Here is a 25684-nt window from a genome sequence, read left to right on the forward strand (position 1 = left end):
TCTATTACATGTTTCTTGTAGATTACATTTATTTTGATCTTTGTGTCTCTTTAGATAGCTTTTTGCATTTATTTTAGTGCAATGGTACAATTGAGACTTCAGAAAATGTGTGTGTTTGTGTATATATATATACACATATATACTTTATGTCCTGCACTGAAGATACTAAATTGTGTTTTCTGTGGAACCTATAACTTCAGGTGTCTTTGACAGCTTTGCATTCAAAATCTCAAACGTTAACTCTTGTGCTGACCTAGTCACTCCCACACACCCCGTTAGTATCTCGTAAACAGCCCTTAGAACCAAACATTCGTTACTTCGTGCCTAGGGTCTCGAAATCTCAGAACAGTGGCGGCTGGGAGCCAACTGGAAAAGGCCTCCTTACATCCTAGCACCATGGGGCTCTGCGTGTGGGCGAGGAGGAAGTCTCCCCAACTCCCCCCCCCAAGCCCTGAATCCCATCTCCACCGGGAGGAGAGGGGGCGCTTGAGCCGTCTACCCGGGACCCGCGCCAGGGTTTCTCACGCCCTAAGGGCATTGCCATTTCGCCGCCCCACGCGCTGATCCCGCGGCTCGGGTGGAGCTGCTGCAGGAACTGCGGAGGGTCCCTTGGTCCGTGGCTCGGGTGGAGCTGCGGCAGGCATGCCTGCAGGAGGTCCACCAGAGCCGCGGGAGCAGCCGAGCATCCGCAGGCATGACTGCGGCAGCTCCACTGGAGCCGCCTGCCGCCCCTCCGGTAAAATGCCGCCCCCCACCCAATAATCTTGGCCCCTAGGCGATTGCCTAGGCTGCCTAAATAGTAGCGCCGGCCCTGCGTCTACCTGCCCGGAACCCCATCCCCACACTGTGCGCGCCGAGACCGCTAGCTCCACCCCAGCGCACCCAGCCCTGGCACTAACGGGCAGCAGCTTCCCTCGCAGGTGGCGGAGGCTCGGCCCCTTTAAGGCCGAGGCTGCCGTAACCCGATCCGGCAGTGAGTGGCTTGTCGCAGCAGCCCTCGGAGCTGCCGCCACCCGCTGCCCCCGGAGCATCCTGGGTGGCAGGCAGCGAAGGGCTCTCCCCGCAGCGCCGGCAGGGATGGGGGAGGAGCTGCAGCCACACTAGCCCCCGTCTGGCCTCCCAGCCCAGGTAAGGGTGCGCGGGGCTCGGGTGGGGCAGTGCCCGCAGCCTTCCACAGGGAAACGGCCCGGCCGCCTGGGACGGGGGCGGGGCAGGCACTCCGGGTCGGGGGAATGGGGAGCGGCCGGGAGTCCAGCTCCGGGCGGGCTGCGCATCCCAGCTCCAGGCGCGTCGTGTGAGGGACGGGCGGCGGGCAGGTTCCCATTAATCCCCTCCCCCGCCAGCCGGGAGCAAGCGGTCGTGGCAGTGTATCAGAGGGTCTGGTGTGGTGAACGGGGCGGGGGTTCTGCCCCAGCAGGGAGAGGGTTAACGGGAAAGCGGGGCGGTTGTGGAGCCCCGGGAGGGAGCGGGTCAGTGGGAATGGTGGCGCGGGGGAGGGGAGGTTGCATAGTCCAGCGGGGAGAGGGGAAATGAAAGCTGGAATCGGGGCAGGCAGCTGGTACTGCAGCTCCAGTTTTTGCCCACTAGACCAGCAGGGTTGCTGTCAAATTGTATCAAGTCTTGTCTCTACGATATGCTACCGCTATAATGCTGTGAAACTGGTCCAGCTTCTCTGAAATGCTGCACTGAATAAACTAATGCTTTTAAAGGGACACTTTCAGATTTAAAATACTGTTTTAAAATCCGATGTCCTTATTCCCCTACGTATAATATCTTAGACTGTTATTTAAACTGAATTTTGTAAATGCTAATATAATGTTCAATTTTGGTTTGTCTGAATATCTGTCCTCTTGGACAAAAAATAACACTAGTAATTACATGGTTTTTATTTCTAATATGTTTACAATCTGGCTTTCCTCTGCTAGGTAGTATAGCAATGTTTGATTGCTGAACATTGCAAATAAATGTTTGCATCTCAACAAATTAAAAATTAGGTGTAATTGATTTCCCTTCTTCTCCCTTCTCCTCCAGCCACCTAATACTCTGAAACTGAAATTTCAGGAAATTGTTTTTATTAATGTTTGTGGTTTTAGAAACTTCTGTTCCTGAATAACAGTATCCACATGTTGGTTTGTTTTGTTTGTGTCTTTTTTTTTTTTTAAGTTATTGATTTTAAAATTCTCAGTACCACAATCAAGTTTTTTTTCCACTTTTTCTCTTTATCTCTTTTCTGCTAAAGACTCTTGATGTATCTGAAAGGTTTGAGGAAATAAGCTTTTTTGGTAAGCAATATTGCAACATGTAATTCACCTTGCAGTTTGGTTTTGGGAGGGGAATATGACTAATCTCTGCAGTTTCAGAGCAGGGTAAAAAACAGATTGGTTTTGTTTAAGCATTTTAGTTGTCTATTTGAATACAAGTTGTCATTAGGAGATATAATAGGAAGGGGGCTGCTTCTGCTGTGGACAATCTGTATTTATAATTTAGAGGTATGCAAATAACTTTTTGTTTTGTTTGCTTTTTTCTGGTTCAGCAGCAGAACTGAAAATGTCAGACTTTGTTTACTACAAATGTTTAGTTTGACTCAAAATGAAATGTTTAGTTTAGAGTTTTTTTTAATTGAATCAAATTTTTGAAAGGAAAAATAATTTCAAATTAGAAAAGTGAAACATTTTGTTTCAAAAATGTTGATGCAAAGCATTTAGCTTTTTCAGTGTTTTTTACTCAAAACAATTTGATGAATTCAATGTGAATTCGAGAAATGTTTGTCGATCCAAATCTGCGTTTCTCAGAGGAAAAAAAAAGTTTTGTTGAAAATTTTTGTCCACTCTGTTGTCACATGTCTAGCTATTATGATGATTGAAGCAAGACAGTTTATAAAATAAAATGTTCATAGAATCATAGAACTTGAAGGGACCTCGAGAGGTCATGTAGTCCAGTGGCTCTCAACCTTTTCAGACTACTGTATCTCTTTCTGGAGATTTCTGATTTGTCTTGCATACCCCCAAGTTTCACCTCACTTAAAAACTACTTGCTTACAAAATCAGATATAAAAATACAAGTGTCACAGCATGCTATTACAAAAAATTGCTTACTTTCTCATTTTTACTATATTATTATTAATCAATAGGAATATAAATATACTTACATTTCAGTGTATAGTATATAAAGCAGTATAAACAAGTCATTGTCTCTATGAAATTTTAGTTTGTACTGACTTCACTAGTGCTTTCTATGTAACCTGTCGTAAAACTAGATAAATATCTAGATGAGTTGATGTATCCTCCTGGAAGACCTCTGCATACCCCAGGGGTACATGTATCCCTGGCTGAGAACCATTGATCTAGTCCAATCCCCTGCACTCATGGCAGGACTAAGTATTATCTAGACTATCCTTAACAGATGTTTGTCTAACCTGGTCTTAAAAATCTCCAATTTTTCTCCTTCCTCCTTGTAACAACCTTTTATGTACTTGAAAACTGTTATCCTGTCCCCTCTCAGTCTTCTCTTCTCCAGACTAACCAAACTCAATTTTTTTCAATCTTCCCTTATAGGTCATGTTTTCTAGACCTTTAATCATTTTTGTTGCTCTTCTCTGGACTTTCTCCAATTTGTCCACATCTTTCCTAAAATTTGGCACCCAGAAGTGGACACAATACTCCAGCTGAGGCCTAATCAGTGTGGAGCAGAGTGAAAGAATTACTTCTCATATCTTGCTTACAACACTTCTATTAATACATTCCAGAATGATGTTTGCTTTTTTTTGTTTTTGCAATAGTTACATTGTTGACTCATAATTACCTTGTGATCCACTATGACCCCCAGATCCCTTTTTGCCATATTCCTTCCTAGGCTCTCATTTCCCATTTTGTATGTACGCAACTGATTGTTCCTTCTTAAGTGGAATCATTACATCAGATAATTAGGATAGTATGACATACTGTTTAGAATCATTAACAGCATCATCATGGGGCTATTAGATAGGAGACCTAAGCCTCCTTATCTTTTGTGCATGTCAGTTGTGTTCTGTAAAAGCAGCAGAGAATCCTGTGGCACGTTATAGACTAACAGACGTTTTGGAGCATGAGCTTTCGTGGGTGAATATCCACTTCGTCAGATGCATGTAAGTGGAATATTTCCAGGGGCACGTGTATAATATGTAGCAAGCCAGCTAGAGATAACGAGTGGTTCAATCAGGTGAGGATGAGGCCCTGTTCTAGCAGTTGAGGTGTGAAACCAAGGGAGGAGAAACTGTTCTGTTAATTGGCAAGCCATCACATAGTCTTTGTTTAGTCCTGAGCTGATGGTGTCAATTTGCAGATGAACTGAAGCTCAGCAGTCTCTCTTTGAAGTTGGTCTCTGAAGTTTTTTGCTGCAAGATGCCACCTTAAGTCTGCTTAGTGTGGGCCAGGAGGTTGAAGTGGCTCTCCTACAGGTTTTTGTATATTGCCATTCCTAATATGTCTGAATTGTGTCATTTATCCTTTTCTTTAGAGACTGGTCCAGTTTGCCGATGTACAGTAGCAGAGGGGCTGCTGGCATATGATGGGCGTAATATTACATTGGTGGACGTGCAGGTGAATGAACCGGCTGATGGTGTGGCTGATCTGGTTAGGTCTTGTGATGGGTGTCGCTGGGATGTGTATGATATGTGGCAGAGTTGGCATCGAGGTTGTGCATGGATTGTCCTGAGCTTAAGAGTTACTATGGACGGTGTGCAGTTGCTTGGTGAAGAATACGTTTCAGGTTGGCAGGTTGTTCTGTGAGCAAGGATTGGCCCTGCCACCAAGACCTGTGAAAGTGTGGATCATTGTCCAGGATGGTTGTAGATCCCTGATGATGCATTGGAGGGTTTAGCTGGGTGTATGTGATGGCCAGTGGAGTCCTGTTGGTTTCTTCTTGGGTTTGTCTTGCAGTAGGAGGCTTCTGGGTAAATGTCTGGCTTCTGTTGATCTGTTTCCTAATTTCTTGTGCGGGTACTGTAGTTTTGAGAATGCTTGGTGGAGTTTGTCGGTGTTGTCGCCTGTCTGAGGGATTAGAGCAGATGCGGTTTGTATCTCAGTGCTTGGCTGTAGAACATGGATCGTGTGATGTGCCCGGATGGAAGCTGGAGGCATGAAGGTAGGCATAGCGGTCGTAGTTTTTCGATATAGGGTGATGTTAATGTGACCATCACTTATTTGCACCGTGGTGTCTAGAAAGTGGACCTCATGTGTAGATTGGTCCAGGCTGAGGCTGATGGTGGGGTGGAAGTTGTTGAAATCGTGGTGGAATTTTTCTAGAGTCTCCTTCCCATGGGAATTGTGTTCTGAGCATGCCTACCAGATGGGCTGGGGAACAACTCATTTGTAAATCCTGCCAAGGCTTAGGTGTGAGTTAGGTGCTGAGTAGCTTGGTGTCATCAGGACTTAGGCAGCTTTGCACATGAGCACAGACAGAAATTTAGGCCCTTAGTGGACTTTACTAGTGAAAATTTAAGTGCCTACAGGGTTAGATGGCAGCTAAGTGGTGGATGCCTGTTGCACTTACATGTTGGATTTAAGCACCTATGTCCTCTTTGTCAATCTAATCCTTTGTGTTTGTGTTTAAAAAGCCATGTTTAGTAAAAGTTAAGTTGCTAAATTAAATAAGATACACAATTAGGGCTAACTTAACCCCTTCACTTAAAAGGTTAAATCTTTACTCGTGAATATTTTTATGGTTGATTTGCTCTTTGTCTCTGCTTGTCTATGAAATTATGTACATGCTCAACTCCTTTATTTTATTTGAGTTAAAATACAACACTGCTTTCATCTTGCTCAAGTGGAATTCCAAATTAGCTCCTAGATTTTCATTACAGTAAGTACAAAAGTCTTTTGAAAGAGCTTATCTAAAACTAGCTCTTGCACTCAGTCTGGCAAAATTGTCATGAATGTTCACCAGACCAAGAATAAAACTTACTTTCTATAATAATGGGAGTGGAGAAAGGGGAATTTCTTGCCCATTTAAAAAAAAATCATGTGAGTCTGAGGAGAATTTTGCAAAATTAAATGCTTAGTGACTTTTTAACAAACCAGATTGTAGCCATAGGGAAACAAAATTTTAATGTAGTGCATGTTTTAGCAACTTATTGTGGCCTGATTTTTTTTCAGTGGTGGTGTTTACCTATGGTTTCTATTAAAATCAGCATGCGCTCTGGATGGCCAGTACCTCTGAGAATCATGCTACAGAACTGGCGGGAGGGGGCTTGCAGGCAAGTGCAGAATTCCTTCTAGAGACTATTTATCTTTTGTAGACATTTTAGGTATCATCTCTTGCAGTAAACTGAGATACAAGTACATAGCCAGTATTCATAACTTCAAATACAAAAATAATATGCCCATACAGACAGCATAATCATAACCAGCAAATTACAGCCTTTTCATAGACACCTAACTTGACCTCATTTGTACAAGATGTGGTGCAACTGTAGGACCTTGTTTGCAACAATGATCTATACGGTCACAGTTCATGTCAATAACGTCACAGCTCCTTTTACTTTGAAGGCTCTGTGCCTAGGTACACTAGTTGAAGATCTGGCTTCAGGCATCTCAACTATTAGACCCACATTTATGCCACAGGATCAAAGTGCATCCCAGGCACTTAACTTCTCTGAGCCTCTATTTCTTCATTTGCAAAATGGGGATAATGGTACTAATCTTGCAGAGTACTGAGGCTTAATTCATTAATATCTGTAAATGTTTCAGATTGTTTAAGCAGTAGTGCTATCTAAGAGCAATTTTTAATGTACTAGTTATACAACCACTTGGCCTGGTGCAATTTCCAGAGAAATGACAGCAAGTGTAAGTTCATTTAAACAAAACAAATGAAAGGGTCTGTTCAGCACTGGAAAAGAATAAACAGGCAACCAGTGTTGCTGTTGCATGCATGCATGCATGCATTCTTTCATTCTCCAAAAACACACAACCTGATTTGCCCACAAATGACTTCATGAACCATTTCCATTTGAGAGAAGTTACATACTTTGGGGTGCTGTCTGCGTGCAAGTGTGCTCCCTTCCACAGCAAGTACAGTAGCTTGTTACAATAGAGGGTGGCACATAGGAAAGAGCATCTCTGAGTTAAGGTTATTCCAATAAAGGCTAAACTAAGTTTGAAGAAAATTGGTTCATAATATTTTGAAATATATGTCAACAGATTTGAATTAAAATATATTGGATTATTTTTGTGTCATCTGAAAGCTAACATGCATTAGAACAGTGGTGCCCAAACTGTGGGGCACATCCCCCCGCCCTAGGAGACGTGGAAAAATGTTCAGGGGGATGGGGATGGAGCACCACCCAGCCCCACTCTGCCCCTACTTTTGCGCTGGCCCTGCCCCCACCCCCAGCCACAGCTTGGGCTTCAGCCACTGCCCTGTTCCTGACCCCAGCTGTGGCCCTGCTCCCAGCCATGGTTCTGCTCCTAGCCACAGTCCCTGCCATGGCTCTGCTCCCAGGCGCGGACGCAGCTGTAGCTCTGGCCTCAGCTCCCAGCCGCAGCTCCACTCCTGACAACGGCTCCCAAGGAGGAGGCACAGACAGGTTCCATTACGGGCAAGGCAGAGGCACAATGGAAAAAGTGTGTGGATCACTGCATTAGAACATTGGGAAGTCTCTCTATCACTGGGGCACTCCACTTTAAAATTAACAGCTCAGAGCTTCAGAATTACTGAACCAATTTCCTTCACATTTTGACTTGTTTTGTACATCATGGAATACGTCTACACTTCAAGCTGGGAATCAGAGTCCCCTCTTTGAGACAGACCTGTGCTACCTCTGTAGCCTCTGCATCACAATGGGCTAGATACCCTTAATATGTGCCTACTGTCTTGGATAGATAAGTTCTCGGGTGAGTAACCCCTCCCGTTGCTTGCACAGCTAGGGCTACACTCTATTTTTAGTGCATTAGCTCGATCAGAGTTAGGACAGATATGTGCCCTCAAGATGGGAATCACACCCCAGTCTGAAGTGTAGATGTAGTCTTATTATAGTGGTGCAGCTGCAGGTTGTGTCACAATTTCTGTATAAAGTTTGACTTTTTGAAGTCTTCCAAAATCAACATGTTCAGTTGGATTCCTCTGAATTTTGGTGTGTCTTCGGAGGATGCAGAGTAAGAATAGTGATCCAAATTTGGGGTCACTTGATGTAGGGGTTGTAGAGATATAAGCCCCCAAAATTGTCATTTTTCAAAAAGTTTCTAGGTGGGTATTTTTGTGCAGAGCTAGCAATCTGTGGGTCAAAATATCTGTTGAATTTACCCAAGGTAGTGCACAGCACCCACTAAATCTTTGGGTGATCCAAATTGATAACAATATTTAATAATGTACTTTTTTTTACAGTACACATGCACAAATACAGAAAAAAGGCTAGAGTGCTTCTCTTCTCACTATTTTATGTGCTTTAATGCTCAACTCCTGTAAGCACTCTAAAATCCAAACAATTGCTTTAAAATTTGGTGTGTCCCAGGGTGTGCAGGGTATCACTAGTGATCCAAGTTTGGTGTCATTTGGGTTCCCAACTTAAAGGCATTCTCCCTCCCCACAAAGTTTTCCTTCTGCTGCCTTGTATTGTACTGTTAAACTGAGAGGCACTAATGACTGGATGAAATCAAACTATTGCTCTGATGTAGGTCAAAATGGTCTCCATTGGTTAGTTTTTTACCTAGAGCAGTGCATAACACTCACTAAGTCTCTAGGGGATCCACCTGTGAATCATTTTAAAGAAATTTTTCACTTCTTCACTTGCACAGATGTACAGTCTGGAACGATTACAGTGCAAATGCTTCAATAAAGAAAAAAACATGAGAGGGTTTCTACACAGCCACTTCATGCTTGCCTTGGAAGTAAAAGGGAATGTGCCAATGCAGTTGCCTGCTGGTGAACAACCTGGCACTTTACTTAACCATCATAAGAATCCTCTCATATTCCACCTCACTGCTGACAATATCTCTTGTAAAAAAAGCACTATGCTCTGCTGTTGACATAACCTACAGAATTCTGCATAGAAATTATTCATACTGAAGGTATACATGCACCCGTTTTCACACGAAGAAGCAAGATACAGGTCTCTTCATACATGATCACAGCTCTGTCACACATCTCAAAGTATTCCACGGATTTACTAAACAGGCCCAACTACTGCTTCCACCAGTTAGTGTACGTACACCTACACACTGACTGCAGATGGAGTGTATGCAAATAATTGGCTATTGCCAGCTCCAGGGGAATGGAGGTAAGGTGGCATGGGCATTCCTTGCCCCTTTTTCTATATAGAAAGACTCTACGTCTAGGACATTCTAGAGAAAGCTGCTGACTATTAGACAGTTATTACCATATGTGAAATATTAGTCAAAATCTTGGTTAAGCAGTTGTGCTTTAATTAGAATTAAGGTCCTCAAAATACACTTAAAAGCTATTTCCATACGTTGGTCTCTTACGACAGTTTAAGAATATTGCCTTTGAAAGTATTTAAATCTTTTAAATACTATGAATTATCCTGTCTTTTTTTTTGTTTAGGTTCTCTTGTGAAAGGGTGGGATTATTTGTGGGATACAGGAAGATAATTGTTTTGTTTTTTTCTTCAATGTGGTGTATGGGAATTTAGTTTTGCAAATCCTTCTAACTTCTATTGAAGTGAAATGTTTAAATACCTGAGAATGGTGCTGAAATTCTTTTCATAAGTCTGAAATAATAGTCCCATAACTCAAGTATCGTGGGTAGCTGTGTTAGTCTGTATCCTCAAAAACAACAAGGAGTCCGGTGGCACCTTAAAGACTAACAGGTTTATTTGGGCATAAGCTTTCATGGGTAAAAGGTGTGTGGAGCCCCCTGGCTGCCCCTATGTATAGGAGTTGGAGGAGACGACATGCTGCTGCTTCCAGGAGCCACAACACATGCAGGGACTGGAACGTCAGAGTGGGGCAAGCCGTAGACCCTACTCCCTGGTGGGAGCTTGAGGGCTGGATTAAAATGTCTGAAGGGCTGGATGCAGCCCTGGGCCATAGTTTGCCCACCCCTGGTCTAGAAAATATCTAGGAATGTCCAAAAAATTGTTTGCTCTTCTTCCCCACCTCTCCTCCCCTCCCCTCCCCTCCCCTCCGGTACAGACTGAACACATTCACTATTTTATAGAGCAACTGAAATGGCTACTTAATATATCAGCGTTTTACATCGGAAGGTTATTGTATTCTGTGTAGTACTAAATTTTATTTTTGTTTCTACTTAAATTACTATTTTGGAGGCTGAAAATTCTTTTTGCAGCTATTTAAACAAAATAGTTTAATCAATGTCTGGACTGAGACAGTAATTCTGCCATTCCAATTAACAGGCTGAAGAATAATGGCTACCTTCAACAAACTGATTATTGGCACTGCTGTTACCAGTTTTACCATATTTCAGCTTCTGTTCCATGTTCTAAGTTCTTGGGCATCAACAAGAATAACTCCTGCTTTTAATAATCTCAACCAAAAAAGGAAGATTGAATGGAATTCAAGGTAAAGTGTTTAAAAATAAATACAAATAATGAATTGATTCAGTAATTTAGTAACTTTTAAGCTCCCAAATATATAACAGCATATAACTGATGATGTAAAAATTATGACAATACCCCCATCTCCCAAAACCTATGTGAAGATCTAAGCAAAATTCCCTCCAGTTTACTGTAAATGCTGTATTACATCTAGCTTTGTTAAGGAGTGCAAAGAAGGAATGTGTATGTCATACGTCTTCTTTCTTTGAGCAGTGTCCCCCTGGCGCGGTGCATCCTGCTGGTCATCTCAGGAATTAGCTCTTCCAGCCCGGACCACCCTCTGCAGGCCGATGTCTTGCCTACCGCCAGCCCCCATGTCCCTCCCAGACCCTGGTGCCCTTGTATACCAGGGTTCTGCCCTCAGCACTAACCCCTCCATTTCTGGGCCTCCCCTTTCAGGGGAACCCTCAACCCCTTATCCCCACCTTGTCTCATTGGCTACTGGCAGTCATCATCTAGCCCGCACTCCCTGGGGCAGACTGCAGTCTATAAACCACTCATCATCAGCAAGGGAGGTTGGACCAGCTGTCTCTACCTATTCCTGGGCTGCCCCTCTGCAGCCCTAGTACCCTTGTGGGCCCTTAACTCACGCTGCAGCCTGGGGCTAGCTGCCCTTCCCCAGCGCTGCTCCAGCCGAGGTACCCTTGTCAGCTTCCCAGGCAGTCAGGTCCTTCTCTAAGGAGCTAGAGAGAATGTATATGTAGAGTTCCTGGCTCACAGCTGTTTTATAGGGCCAGCTGTGCCCTGACTGGGGCATGGCCTCAGCTGTGGCTTATCAGCCTTTCCCCAGCCACAGCCCTCTCCAGGGATGCTTTTAACCCCTCTGGGCAGGAGCTGGGTGACCACCCCACTACAGCATGTGTTTTCAGTTGGAAATTTCTACTGGCAGTGTCCATTTGACTTGTGCATTCACCCTACACAGCCTCATGCCTTGCACTGAGGCTACATCCAGCTGTACAGGTGAATCACCCTTAGTTCCTTTTCATCTGTCTCAACCTGAGGTGGAGCTCTAACGTGTCCACCTCGAGTGTGCCTCCATCGATCAAAATTTTATTGTTAGTTTAGCTTAGTATAGCTGTTTAGTTTAGTTTTACATTTTTTTCTCCAGTACTGCCCCATGACAGGTCCCTTGGTATGCTGAAGCATCTGCCTCTGTTGATGCCCTTGTTGGAGCAATCCAAACCTTTGGTACTGTCCACTTAGAGAGAGATCATCACATTGGTACCAATGCTTCATTCGGTACCTCAAGAAGTTAGGTACTTGAAGGACTTGACTGTAGCAGAGGAATCACTGCTGGTCATGGACACCGAATGCCTCTTGGCACCGAGACCCACTTGGTCACCGGACGTTCATGTGTCACCAGTACTGCCTGACTCCTTGCACTGTTTTCAGCTGGGGCTATTCCTCCTCATAGATCAATGGAAGATAAAGGGGACCTCCAATTAGTCCATTCAGCCTCTCATATTCCAGGTTAGGGCTCTCCCACCCACTTTTATAGGAACCCATTCTATGTTAGTCATAGAGACAAGGAGGAAGCCTGGGGAGGTCACCACAAATGGTGGGAACAATCCTGGATGCCACCTCCTCTCTCATATGGAGCCCCACTATGGCCATACTGGGATCCCTGGACTGCCTGCAAACAGAAATTTTCTAGGGCTCTGCGCCTAGGGGATGATAGGGAAATACAATCTTTACTACCTCAAACCATTCCCTGGCAGGAAAAGATGTAACACAAAGCTAGGACAGATAACTAGACCACCCCTCAAACTACTATTTCCTTGGACATAAGAACGGCCATACGAGGTCAGACCAAAGGTTCATCTAGTCCAGTATCCTGTTTTCCAACAGTGGCCAATCCCAGGTGCCCCAGAGGGAATGAAGAGAACAGGTAATCATCACGTGATTCATCCCGTCACCCATTCCCAGCTTCTGGCAAACAGAGGTTAGGGACGTCATCCCTGTCCATCCTGGCTAATAGCCATTGATGGACCTATTGTCTGTGAATTTATTTAGTTCCTATTTTTAACACTGTTATAGTCTTGGCCTTCACAAAATTCTCTGGCAAGGAGTTCCACACTTTGACTGTGCGTTGTGTGAAGAAATATTTCCTTTTGTTTATTTTGAACCTGCTGTCTATTAATTTCATTTGGTGACCTTTAGTTCTTGTATAATGAGAAGAGTAAATAACACTTCCTTATTTATTTTCTCCACACCAATCAGGATTTTATAGATCTCTATCATATCCCCCTTTAGACGTCTCTTTCCAAGCTGAAAAGTCCCAGTCTTGTTAATTTCTTCTCACATGGAAGCTGTCACATAATCCTAATTATTTTTGTTGTCCTTTTTCTGACTCTTTTCCAATTCCAATATACACCTCTACCTCCCTATAACTCTGTCCTTGGGAGCCAAAAAGTCTTACAGCATGACATGTAATTTTGAAATGTCATGTTTGAAATATTTAGGTTACAGTAAACATAATTTTTGTACCGTCTTTTCCTTTTGCACTAAAATTAAAAAAGGTAGGAGTGAGTATTAATTTCAGAGAAGATGGTATCCCCTGTGTCTGACTGCAGTATTTTAAATCCACAATTGGATGCACACTTCACAAATTTTGGATCTATGCATCCCTTATTATGCTTTCTTCTATGGAATACACCTCTACCCTGATATAACGTGATCCGATATAACGTGGGTTCGCATACAATGCGGTTAAGCTCTGACACGCTGCTCTGAGCAGCATGTTGAGTGCCGGTCCGGGGTCGAGGGTTTGGATAAGGGGCAGAGGGTCTTGGGGGCAGCCAGGGGCTTTCCCCCCCGAGTCTGGGAGGCAGGAGCTGTGGGGGGCACTTCTGGGGGCCCTGCAGTCACAGAGTGGCCCGGGGGATTAGTAGGGGGCTGGGAACAGCCCGCTCCGCTTCCCTCACCTCGGCCCCAGCCGTGTCGCTCGGGGGAGAGGGCTTGGGGGAAGGGATCTCTCCCCCACCCCCGCACTCACCCGCAGCGACAAAAGTGGAGCAGCCTGGTCCCACGCCGGTCCACTCCGCCAACTCCCAGCCGCAGCGCTCTGTTCCCACCGCAGGTGAGTGCGGAACGTTTCCTCAACCCCCCAGTGACACGGCTGGGGCCGGGGCAAGGAGAGCACAGCGGGCTGGGGCTGTGTTGTTCAGCTTCCCGCCGCCAGCGAGTGTGGAGGGTGTCCTTTCCCCAACCTCCCCGCATTCATCGGCAGTGGGAAGCGGAGCGCCACGCCTGGGAGGTGGCGGAGTGGAGCAGGCTGGAGCCGTGTTGCTCCGCTTCCCGCTGCTGCCGGTGAGTGCCTGTCGGAGGGCGGGGTGTATGGATAGAGGTTGGAGCAGACAGGGGACAGGGAGGTTGGGTAGGGAGTGCGGTCCTGGGGGTGATTAGGGATGGGGGTCTCTGGAGGGGGCGCTCAGGGAACAAGGAACAGGGGGGCCAAAACAAGTTCGATATAACACGGTCTCACTTCTAACGCAATGAGATTTTTTTGTCTCCTGAGGACCGCATTATATCGGGGTAGAGGTGTATATCCAACTTGAAATTTGCAGGCATTTGGCCTAGCATAGATGTTGCCAGACCCACTTCCAAAGCCATCTTTAATGCAGGGGAGGGAATATGCTGAGTTTAGGAATTGTGCTGAAGATGAAGCTGTGTGTCAAAATAAGCATTATCATATATACTATAGCTTCTACTCCCTCAACAAACTTACGATACTCATATTTGTGTATTGCAGTCTTGCAATTGCAGTCTTGTACTCTTCAATTTTGTTCTGAGAGACCTAGAAACTGGGTCATATGCACAAGATTGTCCTTCTCTGAAGCTGTCAGTGCTAGAGTTTCTGTTTAACCTATGGCCTTCCCCACCCACCTAAAAAAACAAGAACAGAAAAGCATTCCAGCTGTTAAATTTGGTGTTTACAAACAGAAATCTGCTAACCTAGCATATATAGTACCAGTTTGAATTCAGTATAAAGTACATGAAGTCTCCTTTTGGTTCGTTTAACAAGTTGATTACTGCTGGAAGAATGAATTTAAAGAGCTTAGTCATGAGTTTGCTTTTTCAGATAAGAGTCAGTAAATGGGACAGCTATCAAGATATGTTAATTTTATGTTTTAACTGCTTTGTCATTATAAAAAAAGTAGAAGCAATGATTGCACCAAAAATATTTTCCTCCTTCCCTATGTATACTTTTGCTGTCTATATTAAAAACAAGTAATTCCATGAGCTGATATAATATAAAAATGAAATGTCTTTATAGTACAATCATTCAGAACTTCCTTGGAAATATACCATCTTGCATTTAAGATGATATATTCTAAATTGTGGTATCAGTCAGAATGGTAATCACAAATGTAATACATGTCTTTTTTTCAGGACTGTATCCACATTCCATGCCTTGGTGGTTGGTGCTTTTTGTGTATATATCTTGTTGTATGATGAAGCTGTTAATGCTGACCATGTCTGGTAAGACAAGTTGTAGCAAACTGACTTTAAAAATATGACTTTTTTTTTTGTTCCCATTTTCCCACATCTTTGTTTCCCAATGTTGCTATCGTGTTAAGAGTATTAACTAGCCAAATTATCACTCAGTTTCTCTTAAAATGTAGAGGGTCATTTATATGTCTGTCGTGACTATCTGGTAAAATCCAAATTATTTTGCCAATTAAAATGTCATTATAAGCCTACTGTGTAACAGTTTCTACGAAGTAGTATGAACAGTTAGACACACATTTCTCAAGACTGTTAATTGAAATTCAATCTCCAATTTTAATGCACATTTCTGAAAATACAGCCGTAAACAATCAAAAAGGTGACTGCAGATTTGACATCATTTGTGTCTATTTACTGTTTTGCTTAAAAAGTGAAAAAGCGAAGATATAAAAATTTTATTAAAGCTAATGTTAAAAAAATGATATAATACATGGGTTGGGAAAAGAGTTAGTTTTTAAAAGTCATATGATACATAGTGTACATAATTAGCAATAATCCAAATTTAGGTGAATAGATTTAACAATACAATTTAGATATTAGAATCTGAATACTTGGGTACATCACTCATGAAAAGTTGTACAGAGATTTGGTTGTGGAAAGCAAAATATATCAATGAGTGGAAATTGTCCCTTAGTAATTGAGAATTAGGTTGGTTGCACACTGTGAATGTCTGTAGGGGGAAAAATATGACCAAAAGTTAGATGAGATTTTAAGTGTAAAATGAAGACACTCTATCAGTTTTTCTTCAGCTCCGCACCCCCTCTGAAAAGGTTTTTCTCTATAGTGGTAAAGCAGAGGTTCTCTCTTTAATAAATGCTGCTGCTCCTCCTGTCAATGATTTCCAGTAGTTCCTCAGACTAATTAGAAGATCTTTCTGCACTACAACTTAAAAACTCAAAAGAAAATAAGTTTTGGTCCTTGGTGTTTGTTTCCCCCCTGCCCCGCCCAACAGATTTTTGCAGTATAATACAGGATTTTGTTTGAGTTGATTCATGAGATTGTTAGCAGAAAGTTGAAGCTGTTACCCTTTATTGGAACTGACTTTTTCCTTTCTTTAAAGCTACGTAAGAAGAACTGTTGATTTTACCTGTATAATAAAACTTTTTTTTTTTTTTTGAAAGCTTTAACTCATCTTTCCACCATAACTTTATTTTAAACTGAATCACAACATGGGGATCAGACTAAACTTAAATGAAAAAAATATTTCACCTGGTTTTAAAAGAACAGAACAAAGGTCTGCATTTCGTACTGCTCAGTTTTTTACAGATCAGTAATGGAATGCAATATGGTGTGGTGTGCTGTACAGGACTGGATGCTATAAAGTTATGAGTTCTAATCACAGCTTTGCCACTGACTTGTGTGGCTTTGGGCATGTTCTTTAATATTGCTGTGTTTGTTTTTCATTGGTAAGAATGGGATAATACTTTCACTATTTCATCACAGGGATATTATTATAATTGTTTAGGGTTCTGTCCTGCAAGATTTTAAGCTCCCTTGATTTCCATTGGTTTCAATGGAAATTGAAAGCATGCAGCACCTTCAAGGAACAAGTGAAAATCTGAATTGCACTTTGAAGATATAAAGTGCTAAGTATTTTTATTTTGCATAAACTGATTATTGGTATTGGCCTGGAGCAGCCATTACAGATAAAGTCCTTTGAAACCTAGTGTTCCTGGGCTCCATTGCTTTGTGGGAATGGTGCATGCGCAGTCTGGTCAGCACTAGTAGCTGTGAGAGGCTTGAGCACGCTCTGTGGGGATGAAATCTTCAGAGACTTTTAGCTGTTAAACTCTAGAAAGTCTCTATTGAGTACATGCAAACTTCAAGTTTTCAAATGATTGTTATAACTTGGCCACATGCCTCCTCCCCAGCTTCACTTCCCTGCTTCTGCCACATGCCCTGTCAGTGTATAATTGTGGGTGGCTATATGATAGTGTCCAAATCAACGCTGTCCTTTAGAGTTAGTTGTGCATAAAATCTTAGATCCAGGGCTTTAGGGTAGCTTTGTCTGAAATGCTTCTGGATCTATGTGTGGCCCAGCTAGGTGGGTTAACTTTCAGGGTTTTAATGCCTGGATGTGAATCTTAAACTTAATTGTCCCTGGACTGAAGAGTTTAGAATCTAATTTCAGGCATTACACATAATTAAATGTAACAAACAATAGGGATAAGTGGATGGACAAGAGTTATAATGAAACATCAGGTGATTATTCAGTTGAGTTGTGTGTACTACTTGATAGCATAGAAGGTTCCACAGTAGTTCTTAATACAAGTTGTGACTTTATAGACTACTTAGGTATTGTTTTTAAAGTCATAAAAAGGAAGGAGAAATCAGAGGTTATGAGAATAGGAGAGATAAATTGATGGGAGGAGGAAGGTCTTCAGCTCATAAGTAAATCTCTAACTGACAGGAATTCATATGAAACTTCACCAAATAAGCAGGCTATTCTATAACTGTCCGCTATGGAAGTTTGTGAACCTTCCTTTGAAGTAGGATATTAGAATAGAAAGACCACTGGTCAGATGTGATATGGCAATTTTGTGTTTCTGTGAAGGAAAAGGAAGAACTGCAGCTCAGTCTAGGCAGCTCCAGGAAGGTTGAGATGGTGGTCTTTTACTGGTTATATTTGCACTTGGATATTGCTGCCTGATTCAGTAGCTATATAAACCTCCTTGGCAATATGTGAATCTTCCCCTACTGATTTCCCAGGGAAATATCTTGTCTTTATTGCTAAACCAAATCATTGTCAGTCTTAGAAACTTCTTTGGATCTGAAATCAGGCTACAAACAGCCTGATACCTTTCCTTAGCCTTCCTGTCCTAGGAGATGGGTCAGCAAACCCCAAAAGCATTAGTGAGACTGTAGATTCGAACCTTTCAGACTGTGAGATCACTCTTCATCACCCAGGTATTATGATAGGGAATTGCCTGCCAGTTACTAGCAGGACTGGGAATGACAACCTTCAACATCACATCCATATTGGCCTGCCTCTATTACCCTGAATTTAAAAGAGTTGAAGAAAGGCAGGCGCAAAGAGAACCTTTTCCCAGAAGGCTCAAAGGGAAATGTCCTGTACCTCAGTGGTTCTCAAAGCTGGTCCACTGGTTGTTCAGGGAAAGCCCCTGCCAGGCCGATTTGTTTACCTGCTGCATCCACAGGTTTGGCTGATTGCAGCTCTCACTGGCTGCGGTTCGCTGCTCCAGGACAACGGGGCTGCGGGAGGCGGCATGGGCCAAGGGATGTGAGGAACCCCCAACCCTCTCACCCACCTTGCTTCAGTGGCTACTGCCAGTCATCATCTAGCCCCTGCTCACTGGGGCAAACTTCAGTCTATCATGGCCACTCATTGGCATGGGGGTTTGGAGCAGCTGCCTGTGCCTAACCCCAAACTGCACCTTTCCAGCCCCAGTTCTTTAGGCCTTCTTTAGGCCTTTAGCAAGGCCTGCAGCCTGGGGATTTGCCAGGCTGGAGCTCCCCAGCTCCTCTTGTCTTTCCCCAGCCCTGCTCTACTCCCAGTACCCTAAGCTCCCAGGCAGAGAGAGACTGATTTAGCTCTCAGCCCTTTTATAGGGCCAGCTGTGCCCTGACTGGTGCATGGCCCCAGCTGTGGCTGCTTCCCCAGTAAGCCTAGCCTTTTCTTTCAGGAGCAGGGTAACTGCCTTGCTACAAGGTCTAACTTAAATGTATACCCCAAATTAAAAAATACAGTAAAAGAACTAAAAAAGGGCCACTGTAGCTTAACAACCATGTAAAAGAAGCAGTGAGAGGTAAAAAGGCATCTTTTAAAAAGTGGAAGTCAAATCCTAGTGAGATAAATAGAAAGGAGTATAAACACTGCCAAATTAATTGTAAAAATGTAATAAGAAAAGCCAAAAAGGAGTTTGAAGAACAAACAGCTAGCCAAAAACTCAAAAGGTAATAACAAAATGTTTAATTACATCAGAAACAGGAAGCCCCTGGACTATTGAGATAAAAAAGGAGCACTTAAAGATGATAAAGTCATTGCAGAGAAATACATTAATTCTTTGCTTCAGTCTTCACAGCTGAGGATTAGGGAGATTCCTAAACCTGAGCCGTCCTTTGTAGGTGACAAATCTGGGGAAATGTCACAGACTGAAGTGTTTTTAGAGGAGGTTTTAGAATTAATTGATAAACTTAACTGTAACAAGTCACCAGGACCAGATGGCATTCACCCAAGAGTTCTGAAAGAGCTCAAATGTGAAATTGCAGAACTATTAACAATGGTTTGTAACCTGTCCTTTAAATCAGCTTCTGTACCCAATGACTGGAAGATGGCTAATGTAACGCCAATATTTAAAAAAGGCTCTAGAGGTGATCCCGGCAATTACAGACCAGTAGTCTAACGTCAGTACCAGGCAAATTAGTTGAAACAACAGTAAATAATAAAATTGTCAGACACCTAGAAGAACATAACTTGTTGGGCAAAAGTCAACATGGTTTCTGTAAAGGGAAATCGTGTCTTACTAATCTACTAGAGTTCTTTGAAGGGGTCAACAAACATGTGGACAACTGGGATCCAGTGTATTCAGGTTTCCAGAAAGCCTTTAATAAGTTTCCTCACCAAAGGCTCTTACGTAAATTAAGTTGTCATGGGATAAGAGGGCAGATCCTTTCATGGATTGAGAACTGGTTAAAAGACAGGGAACAAAGGGAGGATAAATGGTGAATTTTCAAAGGGGGTAACAAGTGTTTCCCATAGGTTCAGTCCTATTTCACTATTCAAAATGAGTGGAGAAGGATTAAACAGTGAGGTGGCAAAGCTTATGAAAGATGATACCAAATGCTCAAATAGCTTAAGACCAAAAGACCCTGCTGAAGACTTCGGCATAAGATTACATACAATAAAGTGATTGGGCAACAATAATGCAATGATTGTAAGGGGATAAATGTAGATAATGTCATTGGAAAAAATAACCCCAACTATATATAGAATATGATGGGGGCTAATTTAACTACAACGAATCAGGAAAAAGATCTTGGAGTCATCGTGGATAGTTCTCTGAAGATGTCCATGCAGTGTGCAGCAGCAGTCAAAAAAGCAAACAGCGTGTTAGGAATCATTAAAAGAGGGATAGAGAATCAGATAGTCTCCATCTTATTGCCCTTATATAAATCCATGGTATGCCCCATCTTGAATACTGTGTACAGATGTGGTCTCCTCATCTCAGAAAAGATATACTGGCATTAGAAAAGGTTCAGAAAAGGGCAACTAAAATGATTAGGGGTTTGGAACGGGTCCCATATGAGGAGAGATTAAAGAGTCTAGGGCTTTTCAGCTTGGAAAAGAGGAAACTAAGAGGAGATATGATAGAGGTTTATAAAATCATGAGTGATGGGGAGAAAGTGAATAAGGAAAAGTTATTTACTTGTTCCCATAATGTAAGAAGTAGAGGCCACCAAATGAAATTAATGGGCAGCAGGTTTAAAACAAATAAAAGGAAGTTCTTCATACAGCGCACAGTCAACCTGTGGAACTCCTTGTCTGAGGAGGTTGTGAAGGCTAGGACTATAGTGGGGTTTAAAAGAGAACCAGACAAATTAATGGAGGTTAAGTCCATTAATGGCTGTTAGCCAGGATTGGGAAGGAATGATGTCCCTAGCCTCTGTTTGTCAGAGGGTGGAGATGGATGGCAGGAAAGAGATCACTTGATCACTGCCTGTTAAGTTCATTCCCTCTGGGGCACCTGGCATTGGCCACTGTTGGCAGACAGGATACAGGTGGACCTTTTGGTCCGACCGAGTGTGGCCATTCTTATGTTCTTATGTACTGGAGTTTTGAGAGAAGAGCCATGCTAGTGTGCTTTTATGGATTCTACAAAAAAATCAAATAAATATGAAGCTAAACAACTGTCACTAATTTACTTCTAATTTCCCTAATCAAATGTAAAACAGTGCAATGATCAAATCAAGGTTACTATCAAAATTCTGTCAAAACTGAATTAGTAGATCAGTGATTCAGTTTATCCGGCTTGTCAATTATTGGAATGAGTAATTAAATCAACTTGTAAGGTTAACACAAGAATTACTTTAATAATTCACTGAAAAATTAAGAAGAAATGCCTTTCCTTTAACCTGACCCAAGTGAGCTAAGAGGCTACTAAAATCAGAAGCTGACTATTGCCTTTACTTTAAGGAATTACAACAGAGGGGGGTTTTTTTTGTCCCATAAGAAAGGTACTTGGAAATACTACACGAGAACCCCCGGCAAACAGTGATGGTCTTCCTCAAGCTGATGAGCCTTATGAATTCTGAAACATGCATAACTCTACATGCAGCTCTAAAGATAAGACCTCTTCAGTATTAACTAGCAAGACTGTATGTTAATGAAATGACCTGCCGAATGTTCCTATCCTTCATATGGTGGACTTAACATCACACTGTCTTAAAAAAAAGTTGTATTCAACTCCCCAGCTCAGTCAGCGGTAGTCACCTCTGACCCTTCCAAATTGCTGGAGGTCTTTTTACAAGAATTTGACAATTCACAGTATCTGGAATTTTTGAGAGAAAAATTTCCATACCAAAATACAAGAATTAAGAGTGAAAGGACTTGAAAACCTGATATTTCTCCCTTGTCTACCAGGCAGAGTATTTCAAATAATTACTGACATTACAGCAATATTTTACATGAATACGCAAAGGGAGCATGTTCCAACTAGCTGTGCAAAGAGGCTGAAGCTCTGTGGGAATGGTGCATGGCACACCAAATTTATCATATAGCTCCTCACTTTGCAGACAAGAACAACATACTGGCAGATTAGTTGAGCAGAGACTTTCATGATCAGCACAAATGGTCACTCGGGAAATCTATAGAGAATCACATGCCTTCCCCGTGGGAGTACCTGGAGATGGACCTATTTGCAATAAGACGTAACTCCAAATGTCCAAGGTATTGCTCTAGAGCAGGAGTGGACAACCAGTCCATCTCTGATGCATTTCTTGTAGACTAGGGAGTAGGTTTCCTCCTCTGTGTCCCTTCAGCCCCAAATACTTCTAATTCAGAGTTCTCATAAATATTTGAACAAGAGAAAGCTAAAGTTACTTTGACCTGTGTGAGACAATAGTGGTTGTGGGATATACTGCAACTATCATAAACAGTTTATCTGTCTTCAGCCTATGGGCCCAGCAGAGAGGTCAGATTTGCCATCCAGGCCTCCGTTTGGCAGAATAGTATTCCAACAGATATAGAATAGTTCTGTTCTGAGTAAAAAGCACAGGAATTCAGTTAAACTCCAGGAAGCATCAGTTTTTACAATAGTAAGTGGAAAAGGTTCTCTTTGCTGGCAACTAACAATAAACCTAGGTTCAGTTCCTATTCAGTCCATATGGGAGTATCTCATTAATATGAAATGCTTGAGACTCTCCATATCATTGGTAAAAGTACATCTCGCAGCCATGTCTACTCACTATAGCTTAGTTGAAGGAAATACTGTATTTAGTCATGATATATTAAAAAGATTCTGAAGGGTTTAATGAACATCTATCATCTCCATCAGTCCATAAACTTGCCAGTATTTTTTGCAAGGCTACATTCTTAGCTTTCTCTAGGTAAGCACCATACCTTGGATGCTAACAGAACATTAGCCTTCTATATGAATGGCAGAAAATTGCCCAGACTGTTTGTCTCTTATGGGGAAAGAGTAAAGTCTGGGCAGTCACATCCCAACACCTTTCTACATGGGTTGGACTCTGTATTGAAGAGTGTGTTAATTACACCTTTTTCAAAAGAGCTTAGTGCGCACTCTGTGAGAACAAAGCTGCATCTATACAGCTTTTACTTAGTCTCAATTCATACTTCATAAAATATTCCTCACAAGTGGCATCTAGATCAATTTGGTAAAGCAATGTTAGAATCTCTTTCTAATGAGACCTCCTTGTATGACTGTACAGAGTGAAGAATACTGCTTGCCAAACTCCGAAGAGTGGAAATGTGCAGAGGCCACTCAAAGAACAAATGAAGGTTGTTCACCTGTAACCAGAGCTCTTGGAGTTGGATTCTGCATAATGACATTCACTTCCCACCTTTCCCTCTTTCTCTGAGTCCTAATTACAACTTTGGACTTGAGGTGGTAGAAAGAACTGAGGTGGTTAGCACACCACATACGCTTTTATGGCTTTGCCCTTTGAGGAGCCGTGAGGAGAGGTGCAGGGGGCACAACAATGCACCGGGGGGGCACTGCTGTTAGAAGGTTCCATCAGTCCAATCTACAATTTCAGCACATCCCAAGAGTAAGAATGTGCTGAGGTCCTCTTAAATAGCTTGGTTACAGAAGAGTAACTTTCATTTTCTCCTGCACTCTAGCTGGCAACATGGTATCTCATGATTGTGATTTAAAAAAAACTTTCTCACTCAACTAGTACTTATCATCCCAAACTAAGTTTTTAAAAATTAGGGCAGGATAGGAGACATAAACGGGCGTGTTTAATGTCAGCAAAGGTGCTGACAAGCACTCTGTATTAGCTGACCTATTATGCCTCAGTATGCCAGGGGACTTGCTGAGTTTCAACTCCATTCCCTTGCCAGCTGCCCAAGGCATGAGGTGATCCTTGCTGCTGGCCTCCCTGGGGCAACAGATGTGTTCTGTCTTCGGAATCAGTCTCCCTAATTAGCAACTTCTCCTCTCCCTCACCCAAATTCCTATGATGCTACGTGGCTGGGTCAAGCATGAGTGGCCCAGCATGAGGGGAATGGTTTGTGATGTTTGTATGTCCTATGCAAATTTAACTTTTTATTATAAAGGCTGGAACTGTACATCATTTTTTATGTTTACAGGGGTGACCCTTCAATTGTGAAACTGAATATTGCTATTACCACAGGCTACCTCATTTCTGGTAATTATACGTTGTCTATATCATAGATACATCTAAATTTTATTCTGAGGATGTGATGAGCTTCTATAAACAATAGAGGGTCCAGTGTAGCTTTTGAAGCTACTGCTGTGTTTGTAGACTGTGGTACAATGCCTGGAGGCAACCTGCTAGTGGCGGAGAGAGATGGAAATACTGCCTTAGTGAGTGCTGAAGGAACACCCAACAATAGTGTGGCAACTACTGCATGCTTTAAGATGGTCCAGTGAACACCCTTAAATCCTGGCTCTGGTCCTCCAGCCAATTCAGAAGGGGTGGGAGTTGTGACCCCAACCCTTTTGGGATATCTACTGCTGCTGGCAGCAGTAATATCTTCACTCTCCCCTGTGCCCATAGAGTGCAAGCGGCAGGTTTTTAGCAATCCCAAAAGCTGGGGGAAACAGCTCCATGCTTACTCCTCTCCCCATTGTCCTTGTCTTCATACACATTTTAAGCCACAGTCTGATCCTATGTGAAAAAGGTTGAAAATATTTTTAATAATTTTATCTGATGTGGCTGTCATCCTTACATACAATTGTGCTCTTTCACTCAATTATTTGTTCTTAATGACAGCCTGTGTCAGGTTATTTATCTTCTGTGATCGCTGGTGGATTATGAATAAATGAAGCCGACAAATCAAAGGGCTCAACAAATCAAAGAGCTAATGTTTTTAGCGTTAGGGGTCCCTGCCCTGCTAATAACGTCTGCTGCTCCATCATTCCCATAGTGGACCCAGTCGTATTTTGGCAGTGTCCTCAACCCCCTTTCTCTCTGGGTTTCTTGATACAATTATTGTGGGCTCATGAGTCATCTTCCAGACCAGGACCTAGGACTGTGTGTGTGTGTGTGTGTGTGTGTATGTGTATGTCCCTGGATCTATCCTTGCTCACAGTGTACCTCCTGCTAAAGCTGTGGCCAGGCAGCTCCCTTCATGTAGAAAATAGAAAGATTTATGAACATTTTTGGAAGAGCTAAAATATTTTAACTAGTGCATAGGCCTAATTTTTCTTTTCACATTTAATGTCCATCTGAGGAGCAGGGGGACGGGGGAAGGGATACAGAAGTCTTGAGCTTAGAAATGCTCAATTCAAAGACAATTCAGATTTTTTTTTCTTTTTGTGGGTTGAGTTGGACACCATTTGCCATTAAAAATATATGCATAGCTCAGATAACCAAAAAGGTTTTTCCTTTTAGATTGCAGTAATACTGAAAGCTTTAAAGGGAAATATTATGGTCCTTAGGTAGCTTATGTTGTAATAATTTAATGAGTTTTTTTCTCTTACAGACTTGTTTCTTATTACTTACTACTGGAAGGCAATTGGTGATAAATTTTTTGTAATTCATCATTTGGCAGCTCTGTATGCCTATTACTTTGTACTGGTGAGTGCCATATTTTCCAGTATTCTAACAAGCAGACAAGATTGGGAATAGTGACTAAGGGTGAACATCACTGCTCTGAATTTAGGCAGTTTGTAGTGTCTCAACAGTGTTGCTCCACGAAAGTCCAGTTTTTTTATTTCTACATACAAGTAAGGTTATGTCTACACTGCAGCTGGGAGTGTGCTTCCCAGCCTGGCTGGACATACATGTGCTAGCTTAGCTATACTTGAGCTAGCATATTAAAAATAGCAGGGTGTCTGTGGTGGCTTGGGCTAGGCATCCAAGTACAAACCTGCCTGACCCTTTTCCTCATGGGTACGGACTTGTGTGACTAGCCTGTGCTGCTGTGGAAACTCAGCTATTTTTAGGACACTAGCCTGAGCA

General features: G+C 42.6%; 1 protein-coding gene across 1 annotated transcript in view; it reads left to right on the top strand.

The window, feature by feature from the left end:
- The first annotated feature begins 1029 nt into the window (after positions 1–1029).
- TLCD4 (TLC domain containing 4) overlaps positions 1030–25684 on the top strand; it is a 41993-nt gene continuing 17338 nt past the window's right edge. Inside the window, exons 1-5 of the mRNA XM_032769820.2 lie at positions 1030–1128; positions 10346–10511; positions 14939–15028; positions 23847–23905; positions 25206–25300. Coding sequence (XP_032625711.1) covers positions 10357–10511; positions 14939–15028; positions 23847–23905; positions 25206–25300 — 399 coding nt within the window. The 5' untranslated portion in view covers positions 1030–1128; positions 10346–10356. The remainder of the gene's footprint in view (positions 1129–10345; positions 10512–14938; positions 15029–23846; positions 23906–25205; positions 25301–25684) is intronic.

The sequence above is a fragment of the Chelonoidis abingdonii genome, chromosome 7 (assembly GCF_003597395.2).
Source record: "Chelonoidis abingdonii isolate Lonesome George chromosome 7, CheloAbing_2.0, whole genome shotgun sequence".
Taxonomy (NCBI): domain Eukaryota; kingdom Metazoa; phylum Chordata; order Testudines; family Testudinidae; genus Chelonoidis; species Chelonoidis abingdonii.